The sequence below is a fragment of the Haliotis rufescens genome, unplaced genomic scaffold, assembly GCF_023055435.1.
Source record: "Haliotis rufescens isolate VD_foot unplaced genomic scaffold, xgHalRufe1.0.p SCAF_16, whole genome shotgun sequence".
NCBI lineage: Eukaryota > Metazoa > Mollusca > Gastropoda > Lepetellida > Haliotidae > Haliotis > Haliotis rufescens.
The window spans coordinates 6,481,297-6,501,657 of record NW_025963846.1 but is presented as its reverse complement, the minus strand read 5'-3'; the positions used below and the strand labels follow the sequence as shown (position 1 = coordinate 6,501,657).

General features: G+C 38.7%; 1 protein-coding gene and 1 long non-coding RNA gene across 2 annotated transcripts; both read right to left on the bottom strand.

Annotated features, from left to right (window-relative positions):
* Positions 1-5,703: 5,703 nt before the first annotated feature.
* Positions 5,704-17,561, bottom strand: LOC125380993. Its single transcript, XR_007221570.1, has 3 exons — positions 16,599-17,561; positions 11,722-11,830; positions 5,704-6,011 (listed from the first exon to the last, which is right to left on the bottom strand). It is a non-coding gene; the product is annotated as an uncharacterized LOC125380993 (long non-coding RNA).
* LOC124121909 lies at positions 12,305-13,556 on the bottom strand. Its single transcript, XM_046485038.2, has one exon. The coding sequence runs from the start codon at positions 13,268-13,270 to the stop codon at positions 12,305-12,307; it is 966 nt and encodes a 321-aa protein (XP_046340994.2). The 5' UTR covers positions 13,271-13,556.
* Positions 17,562-20,361: the final 2,800 nt, after the last annotated feature.

The following is a 20,361-nucleotide window of genomic DNA, read 5'->3' as shown; positions in this document are numbered from 1 at the left end:
TTGAAAGTAGAAAATGTAAAACTTGATTACATTGGTGACCTGATCTAGGTATCATCCCCCCAGACGACCTGGGTCCTTTCCTAGATTGCTCAGGAATCTACTTTGAACACACTAGATATATCGTTTATGAAAAGAAGGGGGAAAAAAACAATCCAAAAAACCCCAGACTATGATTTAGTTTCGAGAAGATATCTACTTGTGAAAAGTTTAAGGAAAGCAGTATGACAACATAGATATAATAGTAAAATCATCATTCATCTACAGCAGAGTATTACAGAACAAAGTGTCAGTTGGATTTGAAACATCAGAGTGCCGAGGAAAAACTTCTCGTGCACTGAGTTACCAAGTTGGGCTTGAGCGACTCTCATATACAGTCTAAGAGCCAGTCCTACATGACTGATATCATAAAAAATATACTGAATGAGTATCATTTATTTACAGCAGAGTATTACATTGTTGTTTGTTTGTTTGTTTGTTTGTTGTTTAACGCCGCACTCAGCAATATTCCAGCTATATATGACGGCGGTCTGTAAAATAATCGAGACTGGACCAGACGATCCAGTGATTGACATCATGTGCATCGATCTAAGGAATTGGGATCGATGATATGTATCAACCATGTTAGTGAGCCTGACCACCCGATCCCGTTAGTCGCCTTTTACGACAAGCATAGTCGCATTTTACGGCGAGTATGGGTTGCTGAAGACCCATTCTACCCCCGAATCTTCTCGGGGCTCACAGATTTCTGTGTTGACACCCACATTTTCAAATACTGAAGACTTGAAAGCGTCGCCACATACATGCGTACAACCATGGAAATAATCATGGAAGAATCGAGTGTCTTTAAAGAATGAAGGTTCTCTATTCAAGCAGTATTCAGAAAGTGAACAAGCAAAGTCATTAAATACTAGTTCATGTGTTGGTGGTTCAGGTAGGTACTTGAACATAGAAGAAAATGGATCTTTTCTGCCTTCGCTTTCAGGAATTATGTGGAACCCAACACTGACCATGAATGGGACAAGACCAGAAAAACAAACTATTAGGGAAGTCCTTGTTACATCTTTCATCTGCTGCTGGTAGGTCATCATAAATTTTAGTTTTGCTGATCTTGTTTATATTGTAGATAGGGAGTTTTCTAACCTGTTCTCCACTTTCAGTAAAATGATATGCCACACCACTTTCTGGATTGTAAGATTTAGGGATGCGATGTGCATCCTGGTAAGCAAGTTACTTGAAAAGCTTTAATTCTATACAAAAAGTCATGACAGAGTTCATCAACAATGGCGGTTTCTTTGCTCCTAAAGTGAATGCCTTCCTCTTCCCCTGTATAATACAGCAAACATTTGCCATTACTGCACTTTCTGTAGCACACAGTTGCCTTAATAGGGGCTAGTCTGGTGTAAAGTGTTGTTTTTGTGCTGTACTGCTGTAGTAGGTTAATGCCATCTGGTGTTTGTACATCATGGAAGGTGCCCTGAAAAAAGATTAAAGCTTGGTGCATGATTGATAACGCAGCAAGGACCAGTGGTAGCATATGAATTGGACTTGACAATTCACGTATTGTCCTGAGTACCATTTGAGCATTATCTGACCCCTACAGTATACAACCCGTGAAGATCCGGGGTAGAATAGCTCTTCAGCAACCCATGCTTGCCGTAAAAGGCGACTAACGGGATCGGGTGGTCAGGCTTGCTGACTTGGTTGATGCATGTCATCGATCCCAATTGCGTGGATCGATGTTCATGATGTCAATCACTGGACTGCCTGGTCCAGACACGATTATTTACAGACCACCGTCACATAGCTGGAATATTGCTGAGTGCGGCGTACAACAACCGACCAACCAGTGAAGTTTGCTGCTGTGATCAAGCTGAACCTTGGCTAATTGGAGACCATATGCTAAGGATATTGTCCAAAACCTATTGGATGGCTATAAGTACATTAATTTTGTAATCCTCTTTGATGGAACATTTTGTACATAAGAATTATAAAAAAAACTATAATGTGCTCAATAATAATAACAACAATAATCATAATAATAATAATAATAACAACAACAACAAGTTGGGCTTGAGCGACTTTCATATACAGCCAGTCCAACATGATTGTTTTCATAAAATATACTGAATGAGTATCATTTATTTATAGCAGAGTATGATAGAAGGTGTGAATTGTATCAATTTAAAATGTTGTTGTTACATGTGGTAAAGAAACTGGGGAAAAAACAGGTGGGGAAAAAAACAGTTCATAATTACAGAGTTAGGAAATATAATGTTGTAAAAGATTCGCTTGAAAGTAGAAAATGTAAAACTTGATTACATTGGTGACCTGATCTAGGTATCATCCCCCCAGACGACCTGGGTCCTTTCCTAGATTGCTCAGGAATCTAATTTGAACACACTAGATATATCGTTTATGAAAAGAAGGGGGAAAAAAACAATCCGAAAAACCCCAGACTATGATTTAGTTTCGAGAAGATATCTACTTGTGAAAAGTTTAAGGAAAGCAGTATGACAACATAGATATAATAGTAAAATCATCATTCATCTACAGCAGAGTATAACAGAACAAAGTGTCAGTTGGATTTGAAACATCAGAGTGCCGAGGAAAAACTTCTCGTGCACTGAGTAACCAAGTTGGGCTTGAGCGACTCTCATATACAGTCTAAGAGCCAGTCCTACATGACTGATATCATAAAAAATATACTGAATGAGTATCATTTATTTACAGCAGAGTATTACATTGTTGTTTGTTTGTTTGTTGTTTAACGCCGCACTCAGCAATATTCCAGCTATATATGACGGCGGTCTGTAAAATAATCGAGTCTGGACCAGACGATCCAGTGATTGACATCATGTGCATCGATCTAAGCAATTGGGATCGATGATATGTATCAACCATGTTAGCGAGCCTGACCACCCGATCCCGTTAGTCGCCTTTTACGACAAGCATAGTCGCATTTTACGGCAACTATGGGTTGCTGAAGACCTATTCTACCCCCGAATCTTCACGGGGCTCACAGATTTCTGTGTTGACACCCACATTTTCAAATACTGAAGACGAAAGCGTCGCCACATACATGCGTACAACCATGGAAATAATCATGGAAGAATCGAGTGTCTTTAAAGAATGAAGGTTCTCTATTCAAGCAGTATTCAGAAAGTGAACAAGCAAAGTCATTAAATACTAGTTCATGTGTTGGTGGTTCAGGTAGGTACTTGAACATAGAAGCAAATGGATCTTTTCTGCCTTCGCTTTCAGGAATTATGTGGAACCCAACACTGACAATGAATGGGACAAAACCAGAAAAAACAAACTATTAGGGAAGTCCTTGTTACATCTTTCATCTGCTGCTGGTAGGTCATCATAAATTTTAGTTTTGCTGATCTTGTTTATATTGTAGATAGGGAGTTTTCTAACCTGTTCTCCACTTTCAGTAAAATGATATGCCAAACCACTTTCAGGATTGTAAGATTTAGGGATGCGATGTGCATCCTGGTAAGCAAGTCACTTGAAAAGCTTTAATTCTATACAAAAAGTCATGACAGAGTTCATCAACAATGGCGGTTTCTTTGCTCCTAAAGTGAATGCCTTCCTCTTCCCCTGTATAATACAGCAAACATTTGCCATTACTGCACTTTCTGTAGCACACAGTTGCTCAATAGGGGCTAGTCTGGTTTAAAGTGTTGTTTTTGTGCTGTACTGCTGTAGTAGGTTAATGCCATCTGGTGTTTGTACATCATGGAAGGTGCCCTGAAAAAAGATTAAAGCTTGGTGCATGATTGATAACGCAGCAAGGACCAGTGGTAGCATATGAATTGGACTTGTAAATTCACGTATTGTCCTGAGTACAATTTGAGCATTATCTGACCCCTACAGTATACGACCCGTGAAGATCCGGGGTAGAATAGGTCTTCAGCAACCCATGCTTGCCGTAAAAGGCGACTAACGGGATCGGGTGGTCAGGCTTGCCGACTTGGTTGATGCATGTCATCGATCCCAATTGCGTGGATCGATGTTCATGATGTCAATCACTGGACTGCCTGGTCCAGACACGATTATTTACAGACCACCGTCACATAGCTGGAATATTGCTGAGTGCGGCGTAAAACAACAATCAACCAACCAACCAGTGAAGTTTGCTGCTATGATCAAGCTGAACCTTGGCTAATTGGAGACCATATGCTAAGGATATTGTCCAAAACCTGTTGGATGGCTAAGTACATTAATTTTGTAATCCACTTTGATGGAACATTTTGTACATAAGCCTTATAAAAAAAACTATAATGTGCTCAATAATGATAATAATAACAATAATCATAAGAATAATAATAACAACAACAACAAGTTGGGCTTGAGCGACTTTCATATACAGTCAGTTCAACATGATTCATTTCAACAAATATACTGAATGAGTATCATTTATTTATAGCAGAGTATGATAGAAGGTGTGAATTGTATCCATTTAAAATGTTGTTACATGTGGTAAAGAAACTGGGGGAAAAACAAGTGGATACAAAAACAGTTCATAATTACAGAGTTAGGAAATATAATGTTGTAAAAGATTCGCTTGAAAGTAGAAAATGTAAAACTTGATTACATTGGTGACCTGATCTAGGTATCATCCCCCCAGACGACCTGGGTCCTTTCCTAGATTGCTCAGGAATCCAATTTGAACACACTAGATATATCGTTTATGAAAAGAAGGGGGGAAAAAAACAATCCGAAAAACCCCAGACTATGATTTAGTTTCAAGAAGATATCTACTTGTGAAAAGTTTAAGGAAAGCAGTATGACAAATAGATATAATAGTAAAAACATCATTCATCTACAGCAGAGTATTACAGAACAAAGTGTCAGTTGGATTTGAAACATCAGAGTGCCGAGGAAAAACTCGTGCACTGAGTAACCAAGTTGGGCTTGAGCGACTCTCATATACAGTCTAAGAGCCAGTCCTACATGACTGATATCATAAAAAATATACTGAATGAGTATCATTTATTTACAGCAGAGTATTACATTGTTGTTTGTTTGTTTGTTTGTTGTTTAACGCCGCACTCAGCAATATTCCAGCTATATGACGGCGGTCTGTAAATAATCGAGTTGGACCAGACAATCCAATGATTGATATCATGAGCATCAATCCACGCATTTGGGATCGATGACAAGCATCAACCAAGTCAGCGAGCCTGACCACCCGATCCCGTTAGTCGCCTTTTACAGCAAGTATTGGTTGCTGAAGACCTATTCTACCCCGGAATCTTCACAGGGCTCAAAGATTTCTGTGTTGACACCCACATTTTTAAATACTGAAGACTTGAAAGCGTCGCCACATACATGCGTACAACCAAGGAAATAATCATGGAAGAATCGAGTGTCTCTAAAGAATGAAGGTTCTCTATTCAAGCAGTATTCAGAAAGTGAACAAACAAAGTCATAAAATACTAGTTCATCAGTTGGTGGTTCAGGTAGGTACTTGAACATAGAAGCAAATGGATCTTTTCTGCCTTCGCTTTCAGGAATTATGTGGAACCCAACACTGAACATGAATGGGACAAAACCAGAAAAACAAACTACTAGGGAAGTCCTTGTTACATCTTTCATCTGCTGCTGGTAGGTCATCATAAATTTTAGTTTTGCTGATCTTGTTTATATTGTAGATTGTCTCCACTTTCAATAAAATGATATGCCACACCACTTTCTGGATTGTAAGATTAAGGGTTACGATGTGCATCCTGGTAAGCAGGTATAATTGTGTAAGGAAGTCACTTGAAAAGCTTTAATTCTATACAAAAAGTCATGACAGAGTTCATCAACAATGGCGGTTTCTTTGCTCCTAAAGTGAATGCCTTCCTCTTCCCCTGTATAATACAGCAAACATTTGCCATTACTGCACTTTCTGTAGCACACAGTTGCTCAATAGGGGCTAGTCTGGTGTAAAGTGTTGTTTTTGTGCTGTACTGCTGTAGTAGGTTAATGCCATCTGGTGTTTGTACATCATGGAAGGTGCCCTGAAAAAAGATTAAAGCTTGGTGCAAGATTGATAACGCAACAAGGACCAGTGGTAGCATATGAATTGGACTTGTAAATTCACGTATTGTCCTGAGTACATTTTGAGCATTATCTGACCCCTACAGTATACGACCCGTGAAGATCCGGGGTAGAACAGGTCTTCAGCAACCCATGCTTGCCGTAAAAGGCGACTATGCTTGTCGTAAAAGGCGACTAACGGGATCGGGTGGTCAGGCTTGCTGACTTGGTTGATGCATGTCATCGATCCCAATTGCGTAGATCGGTGTTCATGATATCAATCACTGGACTGTCTGGTCAAGACACGATTATTTACAGACCGCCGTCACATAGCTGGAATATTGCTGAGTGCGGCGTTAAACAACAAACCAACCAAAACCTACAGTATACATTCTTCCAGTCATCCTTAATGTTGTAAATGGATATAAAATATATATATGCCAACATCATTTGATTGGGCAACATCAGACAACTGAAAGCAAAGGCTGTCAGAGTGACTTTTGGGTAACAAAGTTCTGTTTGATAAGGATACAAAAGGTTAAAATGACCTCCAACTGTCAGGTAGTTTCTTAAGCTGTTTCTTAACCATGTGCCCCTGGCGAGCAAATTAGGATTTATTTAATAGTTTGGTTTAAAATAAGCATTTTTCTGAAGTTCTTAAATTATGATGCATTATAACATTATACATATATAGTAGCCGAGCAAACGTTCCCGGATTTCCCATTGAAACCTATATTATTATGCCCCTGAAAGAGGTATACCTTTTGTATACATTTTGGTAAAGTTTAATGTATGTAGAATCAAAATAAATTTGTCGTAATGAATTTCACATGGACGTTAATCTAGAAATTTGGAACAAAATATGCATCGGAAAACGCCGACATGTCTGTATATATAAAAGTAGTTGTCCATACATCCTCAGCTGGGAGTGATCTCCCTTGTTGGCACTAAACGTAAACAAACGCACAATGGTCACAGGAAATAATTAATGAGAAAAATACTGCTCATGCAAGACATATCACACTGTTAACGTTGGTATTGTAGCGAATATAAATTCAAATTATAAAGATTTATTAAAATATACAGTGAATATGCTTCGGGAAACGCCGACCCATACATTTCATTGATAGCAGCGTGCCACTTGCCATGTGTATCTGTATTAAATAGTAGGATAAATTGAATATTTTGGCTAAATGATCGTAATGACGACAAACGTTGTGTAATATTTTTTTTTTTTCTGATTTAATAAGACCAAAAACAAGAGTGCTAGTGGTATGAATTAGGCCTAGACACGGCGTACACCGTGCCGCACTGCCAAAGGTTAATACTGCTTTCCTCCTCGCTAATAATGATTACAAAGGCGTCTGTCGGTTTACACGTTCTTATAGCAGAAAACACAAAGAAAGCAAGTTGAATATTTTCTGTAAGAAAAACACAAGCAAAGACTTATGATTTATTTACAGATTAATGAAGGAACCTTGCAATTCAAGCAACCCCAGCCCTCTAAAGCTGGCACCAGTAAGAAAAAATCTAAGTTCTATTTTAATGATGTACACGAACAGTGTCTGATTTGTGGGCTAAAGGACGGGGACATCACATTGGGAACAATCCATGGTTCAAAAAGTGTAGTCTCAGCTGCACACAGTCGTCAAGATGGAGTATTGCGTCGCATCATAAACGTCAAGCATGATGATTCACTGACATTATCATACCTAGATCTGTCAAATCAATAAAGTGGTCGTCTTGTTTAATCTGTGGCTTCAAAAAGCATCGTGGTAACAACAAACTACACACAATTCAGTCTTTTGAACGAGCTGGTGACCTAAATGCAGCAGCAATAGCAGTGGGGGACATGGGTGTAATTGAGAGGATAAAAGGGGAAGTGAGTGAGTGAGTATGGTTTTACGCCGCTTTTAGCAATATTCCAGCAATATCACGGCGGGGGACACCAGAAATGGGCTAAAAGGTGAAGATTCAATTGCCAAAGAAGGTTTATATCATGAGACTTGTATGAAACGATTCCTGAGAGCAGCCAATCAAGTACAACATATGAATGACAATGACGATGATCACACGATTTCTGAGAAATCTGTGTATGATGAGGCATTTGCAAAACTAGTGAGTGAGTGAGTTAAAGCTTTACGTCACATCGGCAATATTTCAGCCATATCGTGACGAGAAATTTCATTTATTAATACATATGTTTTAACTATATAAAAACCTGTCATCGATGTAGAGTAAAATTACTAGAATATCACAGATTAATATTTAAAACTAGCATACAACTATAAAAGATATCACTATATATAACGGTACAATATAAAAAAGGGCTATGGATCGCCAGCAGCTGAAGGTAGATCACCATGCTAGGGTCCATGGGGACTTACAGTACTTTTGCTACCTGCATGGACCCCAGCCGGATTTACATCATCCCTTCCGCTGTTGGCGATTAATGACAAATCTAGCCAGAATAAATGAACATATATACTACGTCTAAAAACGAGCAGAAATAAACATACTTTGAAAGACGTGGTCTGACATACCCTCTCAGGGGGACAATAATTTTACACTACTGCAACCCCCATCAAGGATATAGCCACTAACAATCTCAGTTATTGAATAATTCTACCAATTATAAAAGTTATTTATTTATTTACAAAATATATCAATCAAACTTTATGTAGTAATTCAATTTCCTTTAAAAACCCAATAATTAAATGACTACTTACCTGATAAAAAAGATCCTTGATACATGATACTTTGAAATATTGATCCCTTGTGATGGAAAACATGCTTGACCGTGATTCTTTCATCACAAGGGATACAGAATGGAGGATCCTCACCTTTAAGTAAATATTCATGAGTATAACGTGAGTGACCAATACGACATCGTCTTAATACAACCTCTTCAAATCTGGACTGACAGCCAAAGTAGGTGTAACCAGTATTTGGTTTTATTTCATGTAATTTATTGATACCTACTTGGGCGTCCCACTTCTTTTGCATCAGATCACGGATGTAAGATCTAATTATAGGTTTATAATCACTGTATGGTTAAAAGAAGTGGTGTCACAGATTTGTCGAGTGCTGCTTTTGCAGCAGCATCAGCCATTGTGTTACCAGTGATACCAACATGGCTTGGTAACCAACAAAAGACGATGTCATATTGGCCAGTCGCAAGATCATTAAATAACTCAAGAATTTCACTTAAAAATGAATGTTTACATGACATATTTTTAATAGCCTGAAGGCACGAAAGTGAATCTGAAAAAATAAAGAAGTCTTTATATTTGGATTTCTTCTTGATATATTTTAGTGCTGTTGAAATTGCGTGCGCTTCTGCTGTGAATATGGAACTATTATCTGGTAATCGTGAAGATACTGTTCTGGATCCAATGATGGTGGCACTAGCAACGGCGCCACCATCCTTTGATCCATCTGTAAATATAGATTTATAAGTGTCATAAGTGTTTCTTAATTGATTGTATTCTTGTTTATAAATAAGAGGATTTGTATCAGATTTCTTAAGTCTAGTTAATGTGAGGTCTACATTTGGCCTTACCATTTGCCAAGGAGGCGATGAAAAAAGTTGTGTGGGAGCTATATCCTGAAAGTTAATGCAAAACAAGTGGAGGAGATAGAAATCGATCTTTTCACGGAAGGAAAAGCTCTATCAATGGCAAAAATCACAGCAAGATATAATGAACTCATAACAAATCAGTCCTCAAACAACAGCAACTACAAAAGTGACAAACTTAAAACGAGACTCTGTTCCTTTTTCGGCGACAAAATATCAGTGGAGAGGATTGCTGGCAAGGGGTCACCAAACATGTTACTCAGCAGTTCCATAACTCTGGCTGATGCAATCCACGCAGCGCACATACTCAAGGGGGAGCTACACTTGGCAAGGTTTGATGGCGATGATGATGATGATGGGGAGGCTTTCAATGCGGAAAACAAAATGTTAACTCTTAGAAATGCAGTCACGATTTTGAGACACAACATATTGCAAGTCAAAAAGAAGGATTCTTATCCAGCCTCCAGTGGGGTTTCTCAAGAGGCGTCCTAACAGGTTGTTCCTGACAGTTTGTTGCAGTTTGTACTATGGTTGATAGACAGAAAAGCTTTGAATGCAGTTTTATACACGCCGTCAGATGACATACATCGAAAGGCAGTTGCTCTTGCAGAGTGTTTTGTTTATGCCTCAACAAACACAACAACCCCTTTTCATTTGGGTCTAGCCATTCAAATGCACCATGAATTTGGATCTCGTAGCATAAGAGATACGCTGCACTCCTATGGAGTTTAGCTTAGTCGGAGTTACACAGAATCAGAGATGGCATCTATAAACCAAGTGGCATTGTCTCACCTGCAGATGGTGGATTGCTTATACAAGAGGGTGATGACAATGTGGATATTAACTGTGAAACGGTTGATGGGAAGAATATTTTCCATTCAATGGCAAGGGTTGTGTTTCAATGTACAGATAAGTCAAAGGCAGAAAGCACTGACGTACCGCGATGTAATGACAGATCTCTGAAGCTCAATGATGAAATAAACTCTACATTGCATGTACTTCCTTTCCTTTCCTTTCTGTGCATACATTACTTTTCAAGCCTCACCAACGTTTGTTAGCTCTGGATTGAGGGTGGTATGGAATCAAAAGTACAGACAGACGAAGGTTGATCCCCGTTCATGATATATTGTGATGGCCATCACAAAGAATATATAAATATTAATGAGTCTTTATTATAAAATATGTAAGTTATGACAGCTTGCAAAAATTAGAAATATTTCCTAAATATTTCCCTGTTGTATTTTTGATGGTTATATGACAGTGCACGAATTATATCATAATTATCCTGTAAACCGTAATTAGTTTTGCAGGTATATATCAGTATACTTTTGCCAACCTCGTTTTTTTTACGTAATTCAATGTTTTGAATCCCGTTTTGGTAAGAAATCTATCAGAGGATCATAGCATGCTTTTATAGAGCTTCATGGCACACTGTTATCTCGTAAAAATAATCATATGTCCATGCCATCATGTTACGCATATTGTTTAGGATGTGCCAGTACCTCATAAGCATCGATGTCAACAACGTGCCTGTCAAAAGGATCTTGTTTACTTTTTTCAAGAGTTTTGCATTGACCGAAACTTTTGAAGAATTCATCGTTCTAAGCACACAGTTACGCAAATTAACCATCAGATACAGATTAATCATACCTTTGTTCTTCAACAAACAGATCACAATCACTTGGCAGCTTGATATTTATCCATATTTGTGTGAATTTGTGATCAGGGCTGAGCTATGTGTTTCGCCGACGCCCGCCATTTTAACTTTGTGACAGCTAGCCTAGGTCGCGATGAAGTTACTGAATTTGGCTTATGCTTAGCATTTGGCATTATAAAGTTTATTTAATTTACCTCCATTCAAATGCCTGATATAAAAAAACTGTCCACATCGTTTTTATTACGACATGCATTTTTGTAATCCATAAGTTTCAAGCTTTCATTTGATATATAATATGACTATACCTCTTCCTGGGGCAAAATGATCATCACTTTACGGTCTCGTTTCCTGCTCTATAGCATTTAAGTCAATTTGAGCAGGGGTGGATAAATCCCTCCAGTCTCTATGTCTAACACTGGTAATACTGGTAATACTGTGCTTGGAAATTCATACATACCCCACATGAACAGTTTTCTGTTAGTGCAGGACAAAGCAAGATATTACTGACAAAACCGGATTTATCTGTTTGGTGCTGAAAGCACCATTTTTCATGCAAGTGGATATTTCTGAAATACAACAAGATATGTCCTAATCCTTTAATATACAATATGATACACAATATTTTAACAAATAGCAGTGGAGGAAACAATGTGCACTTGACATGTTTTAAAGCCCCAACATCCGATCAGCCTAATCGGGGTGCATGCGGAGTAAATATTTTACGTATAAGGAAAATGGGCGGAGCTTACTATTTATAGTAACCCACGTGTCTCAATCTAAAATACATGCGGTAATCGGCAACAGGTGAACACCATTATGCACATCATCGTAGGTAACAAATGAACGTTGTTAATCTATTAAAATCATTTAAATTTTTTTACCTACGTTTACTCGAGGAAAATGGCGACATAGTCCTTCCAAATCTGATCCCACATGTTGTAAGTTTTCCGTTTGAGGACTTTGGTCTCGGCCTGACGTCTTGGGTTTCTAGCATTCATGACATATCTTGATGATGTTGTTGGTCTATTTACGTGTTCATTTCAGTCTAATAGTGCCATATTCGTCCGAAAACGATAAACATCGTCAGAAAAATTAATTCTTTTGTTATGATATTGTAGCAGTGAATTGTTGAAACTTTCAACAAAAAACGTGTCCATACAATGAACGTAGTCGTCGGTATGTTTATACACAACAGTATTTTTCAAAGCTTGACACAGAAGTAGCTCAGCCTTTGGGTCACAAATCAGTGTTTTGGATGATTCATAGTGCGCGTCTTGTCTACATCTCGACGTTTCTGAACAGTTATTATGGATATCCTTGTAATGATTGACCACATTCATAATATTTTCGCGGAGCTTGTTGGCATCTTGATCGCAGTTCCTAATGCACCAATAAAAATGAGTCTTGATACTCCCTGCTTTGTCCGATAACTCGCGATGCCACGTCACACCCTCTTTGTATTTTGGACCCAAACACACACATTTAACCTCCTTTGTAACATTTTTCGTAGCGTGCCATGTGTCATTTGTTGACGTTGTATCAGGGCGCTCCTCCCTGATACATTTATTGATGACCGGATTCCTGTCATGACAATGTAATTTCACATGTACTCCGACACCATTGTCAACACTATCAAGATATTCATAGATACGCTGAGTTCCAATAAGTTCGTGTTTTTGTGTGCAGGCATTGTCTACTTTTGATACAGTTTCCGTCCTGATAACTTTGTGAGTGTTAGCTCCAATGCAAACAACATCAGTAAAACGGGAGTTTTTCCGTGTGGCATGGCGAGCGTCAGTGAGAATATTAATTCCATCCATATTCGGGTAGGTCACAATTTCTTCTAAAAGTGCATCCTCGCATGATCCACGACTTATAATCACAAACGACTTCTTTATAGTTTGAAAACATGTCAGATATGTAAGCTGAACCAAGTCTTCAAATGTCAGCTGCTTTCGCAAATCTGTCGTACTGATTGGGTAACATTCCAGACACAAGGTATCCATGACACATGCGAGAGTTTACCAAATATTTATTACCAAGATAGGGTGAACTGGGCCATATTATCACATGATCTTTTTCACATCTGAAAGTAACATAGGCAACATGTCCAATCATTTTCATGTCCAATTTCTGAGCAGGAAACGAGCATGAGACAAACTGTGCGAATAAAGACGACCACAGAGCTTTTCAAGAGCATTTTCAGAGGCACAAAACATCTTTTGATTGCATTCATCCCTATTTTCACACTTGCAGAATGAAGAATCACGCGTAAAAGATTCGTCAGTAATATTCCCATCATCTGTTAAAACGTTTGCACGGACTGGATCGATATTTTTCTCAATAAAATATGAGAAAGTATTATCGAGAAGTTGTTTGTTTGTCACAAGATTAGGGTTCCCTTCTCCGAGAAAAGTTTTGATTTTCTTCGCTTGTTCATAAATGAAATCAATCTCGTCTCTGTTTTCAGCTGAAAAGTTAATTTTTCCTTGTGGTGAAGTTTTTCTCTCCGAATTTCTTCGTTTCACAGCTTCTGGATTGTCTTTTGAATATTTTCTCTTAATCCCGTTACTATCGCTTAACATTCTAGCAATACCTGCCATTTTTAACAATATTCGTCACTCTAGATCTACAGATCGGTTGCATAAAATCAGCAGACAACAAATAGAGAAAAGCGGGAAATTGGGCGTGGCTTATGTAACCCATAGGGGTGTGACAGGTGACTTTCGCTTTTGATAAGAGTTTAACTTTGAGACTTTTTCGAGAACCTAACTTGAGTTGCATATATATTGTTTATATAATACAAAATTGGTCGGTTTTGATTGTTTGAATGCAATGAATGCCATTAACCCTCCAGACCAACACAACCCATCCAACCCGTCGTGTATTAGACTACCCACCAACGCTTGGGTCACGCGACATAAGAAACAGCTGACCAAAACAACGCGCTACCATTATTTGGAGGGTTGTAGAGGGTGCTTTACATAAGTTGAAATTTTGATTTATGACGACTAGCCATGCCTAAATATGCTTATTTGTAATGTGAAATGATACTTATTCACGGTAAATAATGAAACATTCCTTAAATCGCTACAAATCGTATATTCATCAAACTTTTTCATGATGTGTAATATATCTTTCATATAATGAGCGCTTCCAAATTCTATCGGTTTCTAATGGGTGTCACAACCAAGAAAATTTTGACAGGTCGCTTTCACGTTCGTTCACTGCTTATATATTTCAACGCTTTCATGATGTCATCCAAGTTCACTATTACACTAAATGTTGATGAAATGCAACAAGAAGCCATTCGAAGTTTATTCAATTACTCGGGATGGGATTACGATGCCGCAGTGCAGGACGTTTCGTCGTGTGATGCCAGTGTTCAGACGCGGGAAAGTGATGCAACGATTGACGAAGCCTTGGAAGACAAGTTGAGTGATGCAAGTGTAGATGTCACCGGTGAAGAAGATTCGTCAGAGAAACCCCCTACTTTTATTGATGCTGAGGATGGAGTGAACGTTTTAGATTGTGATCTGAATGTCAGTATCGACGATCGTTTCCAGGAAATTCAGGAATGTGAATTTTGTTTTTGCCGCCCGTGTGTGACAACATTTCCTCAAAGATGGCTTGGCCGAGGCTCCGCCCCTCACGACAGAAATAGTGGGGTTCGCAGGACTATTTACAAGAACTATTGGTCGATGTTGGATAGACGAAATGCATGGAGGAATCCAAGGTATCTTTCCAAGAAGACAAGACTGTTGAATCGTAACCATTTGGACGAAACTGTTGTTTGTGTGCGCCGGGAAATTATGCCCAATTGTGTTTTGAACCATGTTCGTGGATTATATCCAAACATTCCTAATCGGGATTATATGGGACATAGGTGGTGGTAGTCCTCAAAACTCTTTCCAAGAACTGTTGGACGATGTTGGACAGAAGGAATGATTTGAGGAATCATCGAGGGATCTTTTCAAGACTGTTGACTCGTGACTGTACGAAACTGTTGATGATATTGATAATTCGGACTAGTGTGCGCCGTGAAATTATGCCTGATTGTGTTTTGAATCATGCATGTGCTCGTGGATTCAAATACATTGTATATTCTGAATATGGATTTTATGGATGATACGTGGTGATAAATATGCTAAATAAGTTGAAAGGTAAGACGTCTCCTGAAGTAAACATCGACTATTCATAACCTGCATATTTCTATAAACAAGCACTGTCTACATATTTCAAATTAATCATCTGATTTGTAGAAATCGAAGTAAGAATTACTTCATATTGTGTATATGTGTAAACTGTTATATTAACATGTCCACCAAAGATGATAGATTTGTGTATGAATAAACTACATATTGTCGACATTATAACTTTTATTTATTTTGTATAAGTTAATTTGCATAGTCGCTTTTACAATGTTTTCGCCAAATGCGGTGCCGTTTTCGCCAGAGAAATCGGTGACGTTTTGCTGAGGTGACGTTTTAGCCTGCACTCTTTACAATTACTAGACCTGTCGTGTTTGTCCTTTTGCATAAATGTGAAAGAAATATAAGCAAACTGTAATGAGGTTTCAGTAGCTAGATCTAGATATATTTTATTTGGAATTCCCGTGTAAAAAGTTGTTGGGTCTGACTCACAGATTGTTTCATGCGGATGTGACATTTCAATGCAAGTCAAAATAGTTTCCATTCGGCAACTTCACAACATACCTGCACAAAACAGTCGTAAACTGTATGGGTATGTGTTCATTGTGGTACTGAACTTAACGTCTTTGTAATGCCATTTGGTAGTTTCTTGGCAGTTTCGTTGCAAGTAAACAAACACTTCGAGAAGGTGTGCCATGTGCGAGTTCGCCACGTGGTTTACTATAATTAGATTCGCTCGCGCAGTAGATGTCAGCTGACCGAAGGCTAACTCCTCCCACTTCTGTTGTTTCACAGACGACTGGATTTTTTACAACCAAACATCAGATCGAATGTAATATTTTTTTATATCGTGTGACTTTTGTTACATTGACTGGTGTAGGGCAAATCTGTCTGCCAAGATTTGGATGTGAATGTTGTCTCGTTCTTTAGTTATTCAAGATTTTGGGTCACCGATTACTGGCTGACCGATCATCGCAACGTCTGTCAAACACTAAGATCTCGCAAAATACCGCGCTATTTATAGTCCGGTTGGGACTTTAAGTAATAAGGATTGACTTCAATAGCTTACATTAGAATTTAGATACATTGTAATTCCATTCTAGTGTTTTGTTGTCAGACCATATGAAATCTATACACAAATAGTTCACACAGCACAGCGATTAAGGATAAAAATACTACTTACTCCCTGTATTTTGGGCAACTCTGAGGAGTTGGAATATGTTTACTCAGTGATCCATAGTCCCATAAGCCAGTGTCGACATTGATGTTTGACTGGTGATGAAAGTGCAAACATTAGCAATACCAAAAAGTGTAGAAATAAAAACCGATCTCAAGTTTTATGAACATGTTAAAAGGAAACTATTCCAAGGATAAAATCAGCAATTTTGAGTGAATGGAAAGAAATGTGCCTTTTATCAACCATATATTCCTGAACAGTATTTATCGGTATTTGACATATTATATTTATTACTACTAAGGAAAATGGATGCATCAGATGTGAATTTAACAACAATCCATATATCTATCATAATAAGATACAAAAGACGGTTTTGTTGCACGGTTTGACATACCTTTTCAGTGAATGTAGATGAAGAAGAGCTCATTAGTTCCTCAGTACTCTCAGTTGGTGTTGAAGGAATCCAGAGTTGTTGGTTTTCTTTCATTGTCAATAAATGTGGACAGAGCCTTTGGGAACCCTCTAAGTTCTTTACAGTTTTAGATTTTCCAACAGAACAAAGTCCTGATTGGCATGAAATAGTCCAGTTTTCATTGTTGACATGTACAAATTCAACACTTTCATTTCTTCCTTTTACTGAATATTTGGTTACACGAGGAGATTCTGCAACCAGCACTATTTCCTGATTTTGCACTAACATTGAATCCCTTAACTTTTTTTATCTTTGTCAGACTCAGGTTGAAATTCTGAATTGAAGAGACTGTGATAATCTTGCAGTACATACTCTTTCACAAACCGGGCATGCATGCATGTAACACCTGATGTGTCTAGATAGGTTTCTTCTGTGTCCTGATTTTCAATGTCACTTTCGCGTACATGGCTAAGCAGCATCTTGTAAACAGAACAAGAACACTGGACATGTGTTGTATCCTCCTCATCATATGCTTGTCGTTAAAGACGACTAACGGGATCGGGTGGTCAGGCTCTGCTGACTTGGTTGATGCATGTCATCGATCCCAATCGCGTGGATCGATGCTCATGATGTCAATCACTGGATTGTCTGGTCACTCGATTATTTACAGACCGCCGTCATATAGCTGGAATATTGCTGAGAGGAATAGAAGACCTATTCTACTCCGGATCTTCATGGGTTCCACGCAGTTGGGATTGATGACATATATCAACCAAGTCAGCGAGCCTGACCACCCGATCCCGTTAGTTGCCTTTTACAGCAAGCATGGGTTGTTGAAGACAAATATTCTACCCGGATCTTCACGGGTGATGTTTAAGTGAGACTAAAAGTTGGAGATGCGGACATAAAATCAGTTTCAATAGCCACGAATGGGAACGTTTCCATTTTCATGTATGACCTCAACCACATTTCTCGTCATGATATGACTGAAATATTGCCGATGTGACGTTAACTTTTAACTCACTCAACCACATTTCAAATATGGCTGTTGTCTGGATGGATGTTGGGAGCATGTTTGAAATAGCTTTCACTCATTTACCAAAGTATTACAAACAAACAAACTTCATCGGTAGTGAAGATCCGGGGTAGACTTGGTCTTCAGCAACCCATGCTTGTCGTAAGAGGCGACTATAACGGGATAGAGTGGGCGGCGTTCAACAACAAACAAAAATACAACAGTGAGTGAGTGAGTGAGTTGGGTTTAACGCCGCTTTTAACAGTATTCCAGTTATATTGCGGCGTGTCAGCTTAATTTTTGAGGAAAGCCCAAAGTGATGCAGGTTTCAGACGTTTACCACCACGAGCACGGGTATGGTGCTGACAAACCTAGAAACATAATCGGGGCGAACCGGGATTCGAACCCACAATCATAGGTTTCTGGCGTGCCCAAGGGACGCAACTCTGCATAGCGAATCGCGGCGCCTTAGACGACTGGGCCACCCTTGCCCCCCAAAATACAACAGACCTCCGTCATGTAGTTGGCACCTTTACGCAATCACCTGGTATCATCATTATTTGCGCCGTGATATTGCTGGAATATTGCTAAATTTGGTTGGTTTGTTGTTTAACGCCGCACTCAGCAATATTCCAGCTAATTAGAGGCGAGAATAGTTAATTAACACTAGTACTGATAGGATAGAAAATGTTCAGACATGACTCCGCCTGTACCGTTCATGTTAACGAGGATTCATTGTGTAACTTTCACACCAAGTGACTCGCCTGTATATAGTATTTTAATCTGAACGTTGTATTATTTGTTTGTTTGTTTGTTTAACGCAGACATATTCCAGCTATTTGACGGCGGTCTGTAAATAATCGAGTCTGGACCAGGCAATCCCGTGACTGTCATCATGAGTATGGATCACCGCAATTGGTTGGTTGGTTGGTTTGACGTAAAACCACAAACAAATCTCACCAAAGCGGCGTGGAATTATTGGCAAGATGAAGATGGCGAACACTTCATTAAACTTGTTCACCCGTGAAGATCCGGGATAGAATAGGTCTTCAGCAACCCATGCTTGCCGTAAAAGGTGACTATGCTTGTCGTAAGAGGCGACTAGGATATTGCTGAGTGCGGCGTTAAAACAACAAACAAACATTAAACTTGTTTATATACGTTATGACGTCAGGGACTTGTGATAAGCACACTGTTTCTGTAACGTAAAGGTTTTACCTTCTCGACGTCTTACTAGTACATATGTCCAGCATCATAAAGTAATAATTGGACTCGGGGTGTTCGCGGTGTGAATAATGGGCTGTCGATTTAGTTAAGTATTAAACACACAATACATATAAATTCCAAATGGGATCATAAACGGACAATCGTATTTGCATTCGGACATTCTCCTTCATATATATTGCACATTACCGAGTGAGAACATCCCACAATTAGTGATTCAGTGTTACAGCTACAGGAAACGTTATTGATAGGTTAAACTGTGTATACACAATATGTGTGTTGCAGGTTGCATATCAGATCCACATAAGGATAGACCGTTACTACTGGTACAAGTCCGACGGTTCAACCACACGTGTAGCTTAATTATCTCTTCAAACAGTCAGAGTAATTTTAGTACGTAAATTATACACAGAAACGGACTTGGCCACGCTTCGTGTCCCCTTTCAAACATGATTTAGAGTCCTCTTGTGATGTCTTGTCCTCAGGGGGGTGTATCATGTGGTAAACAACAAACCAACCAACAAATAAATAATATAAGGGTTCTTGTATGCGCCATTAATTAAATCACGTCGCCATATGGCTGACATAATTCAGTTTTAACTAACTCATTAATTAAAGAGTTTATAAAAATGTCTTGTACTTGTGTACATTCTGACTGCACATTGAACATTAAAATGTGTCATCGTGTGAGACAAAACACGTAATCAAATATAACTACCACTATCGAAAGTCATCACCTTGCTTCCTTCTGGGGTAATTGTGGGTTGTCCACATGCCATTCCTCGCAGAAGGGTAGCGTGACTTCAATATGCATGGGTACGTGATACAGATAAGATAGGAGTCCACACAATCTCGTTACATGCATTTGCAATACATCATGCTAAATGCTTATCACAGAGTAAACAGTTGCTGAATTCCTCCTATGGCACGATTGAATGCTTGTACAGTGACAGTCAAAGTGTTTATAACTGTCTAATTACAGTTCGTAACACCTTATCATACTAGTTCTCCCCTGTTTACTAAACATTGGTAGGATTTCACTTTAGCTGGGCCGGTCGGTCAACATTCAGGGTAAATATGTATTACTACTACTACTAATGACATTTATAAATCCACAT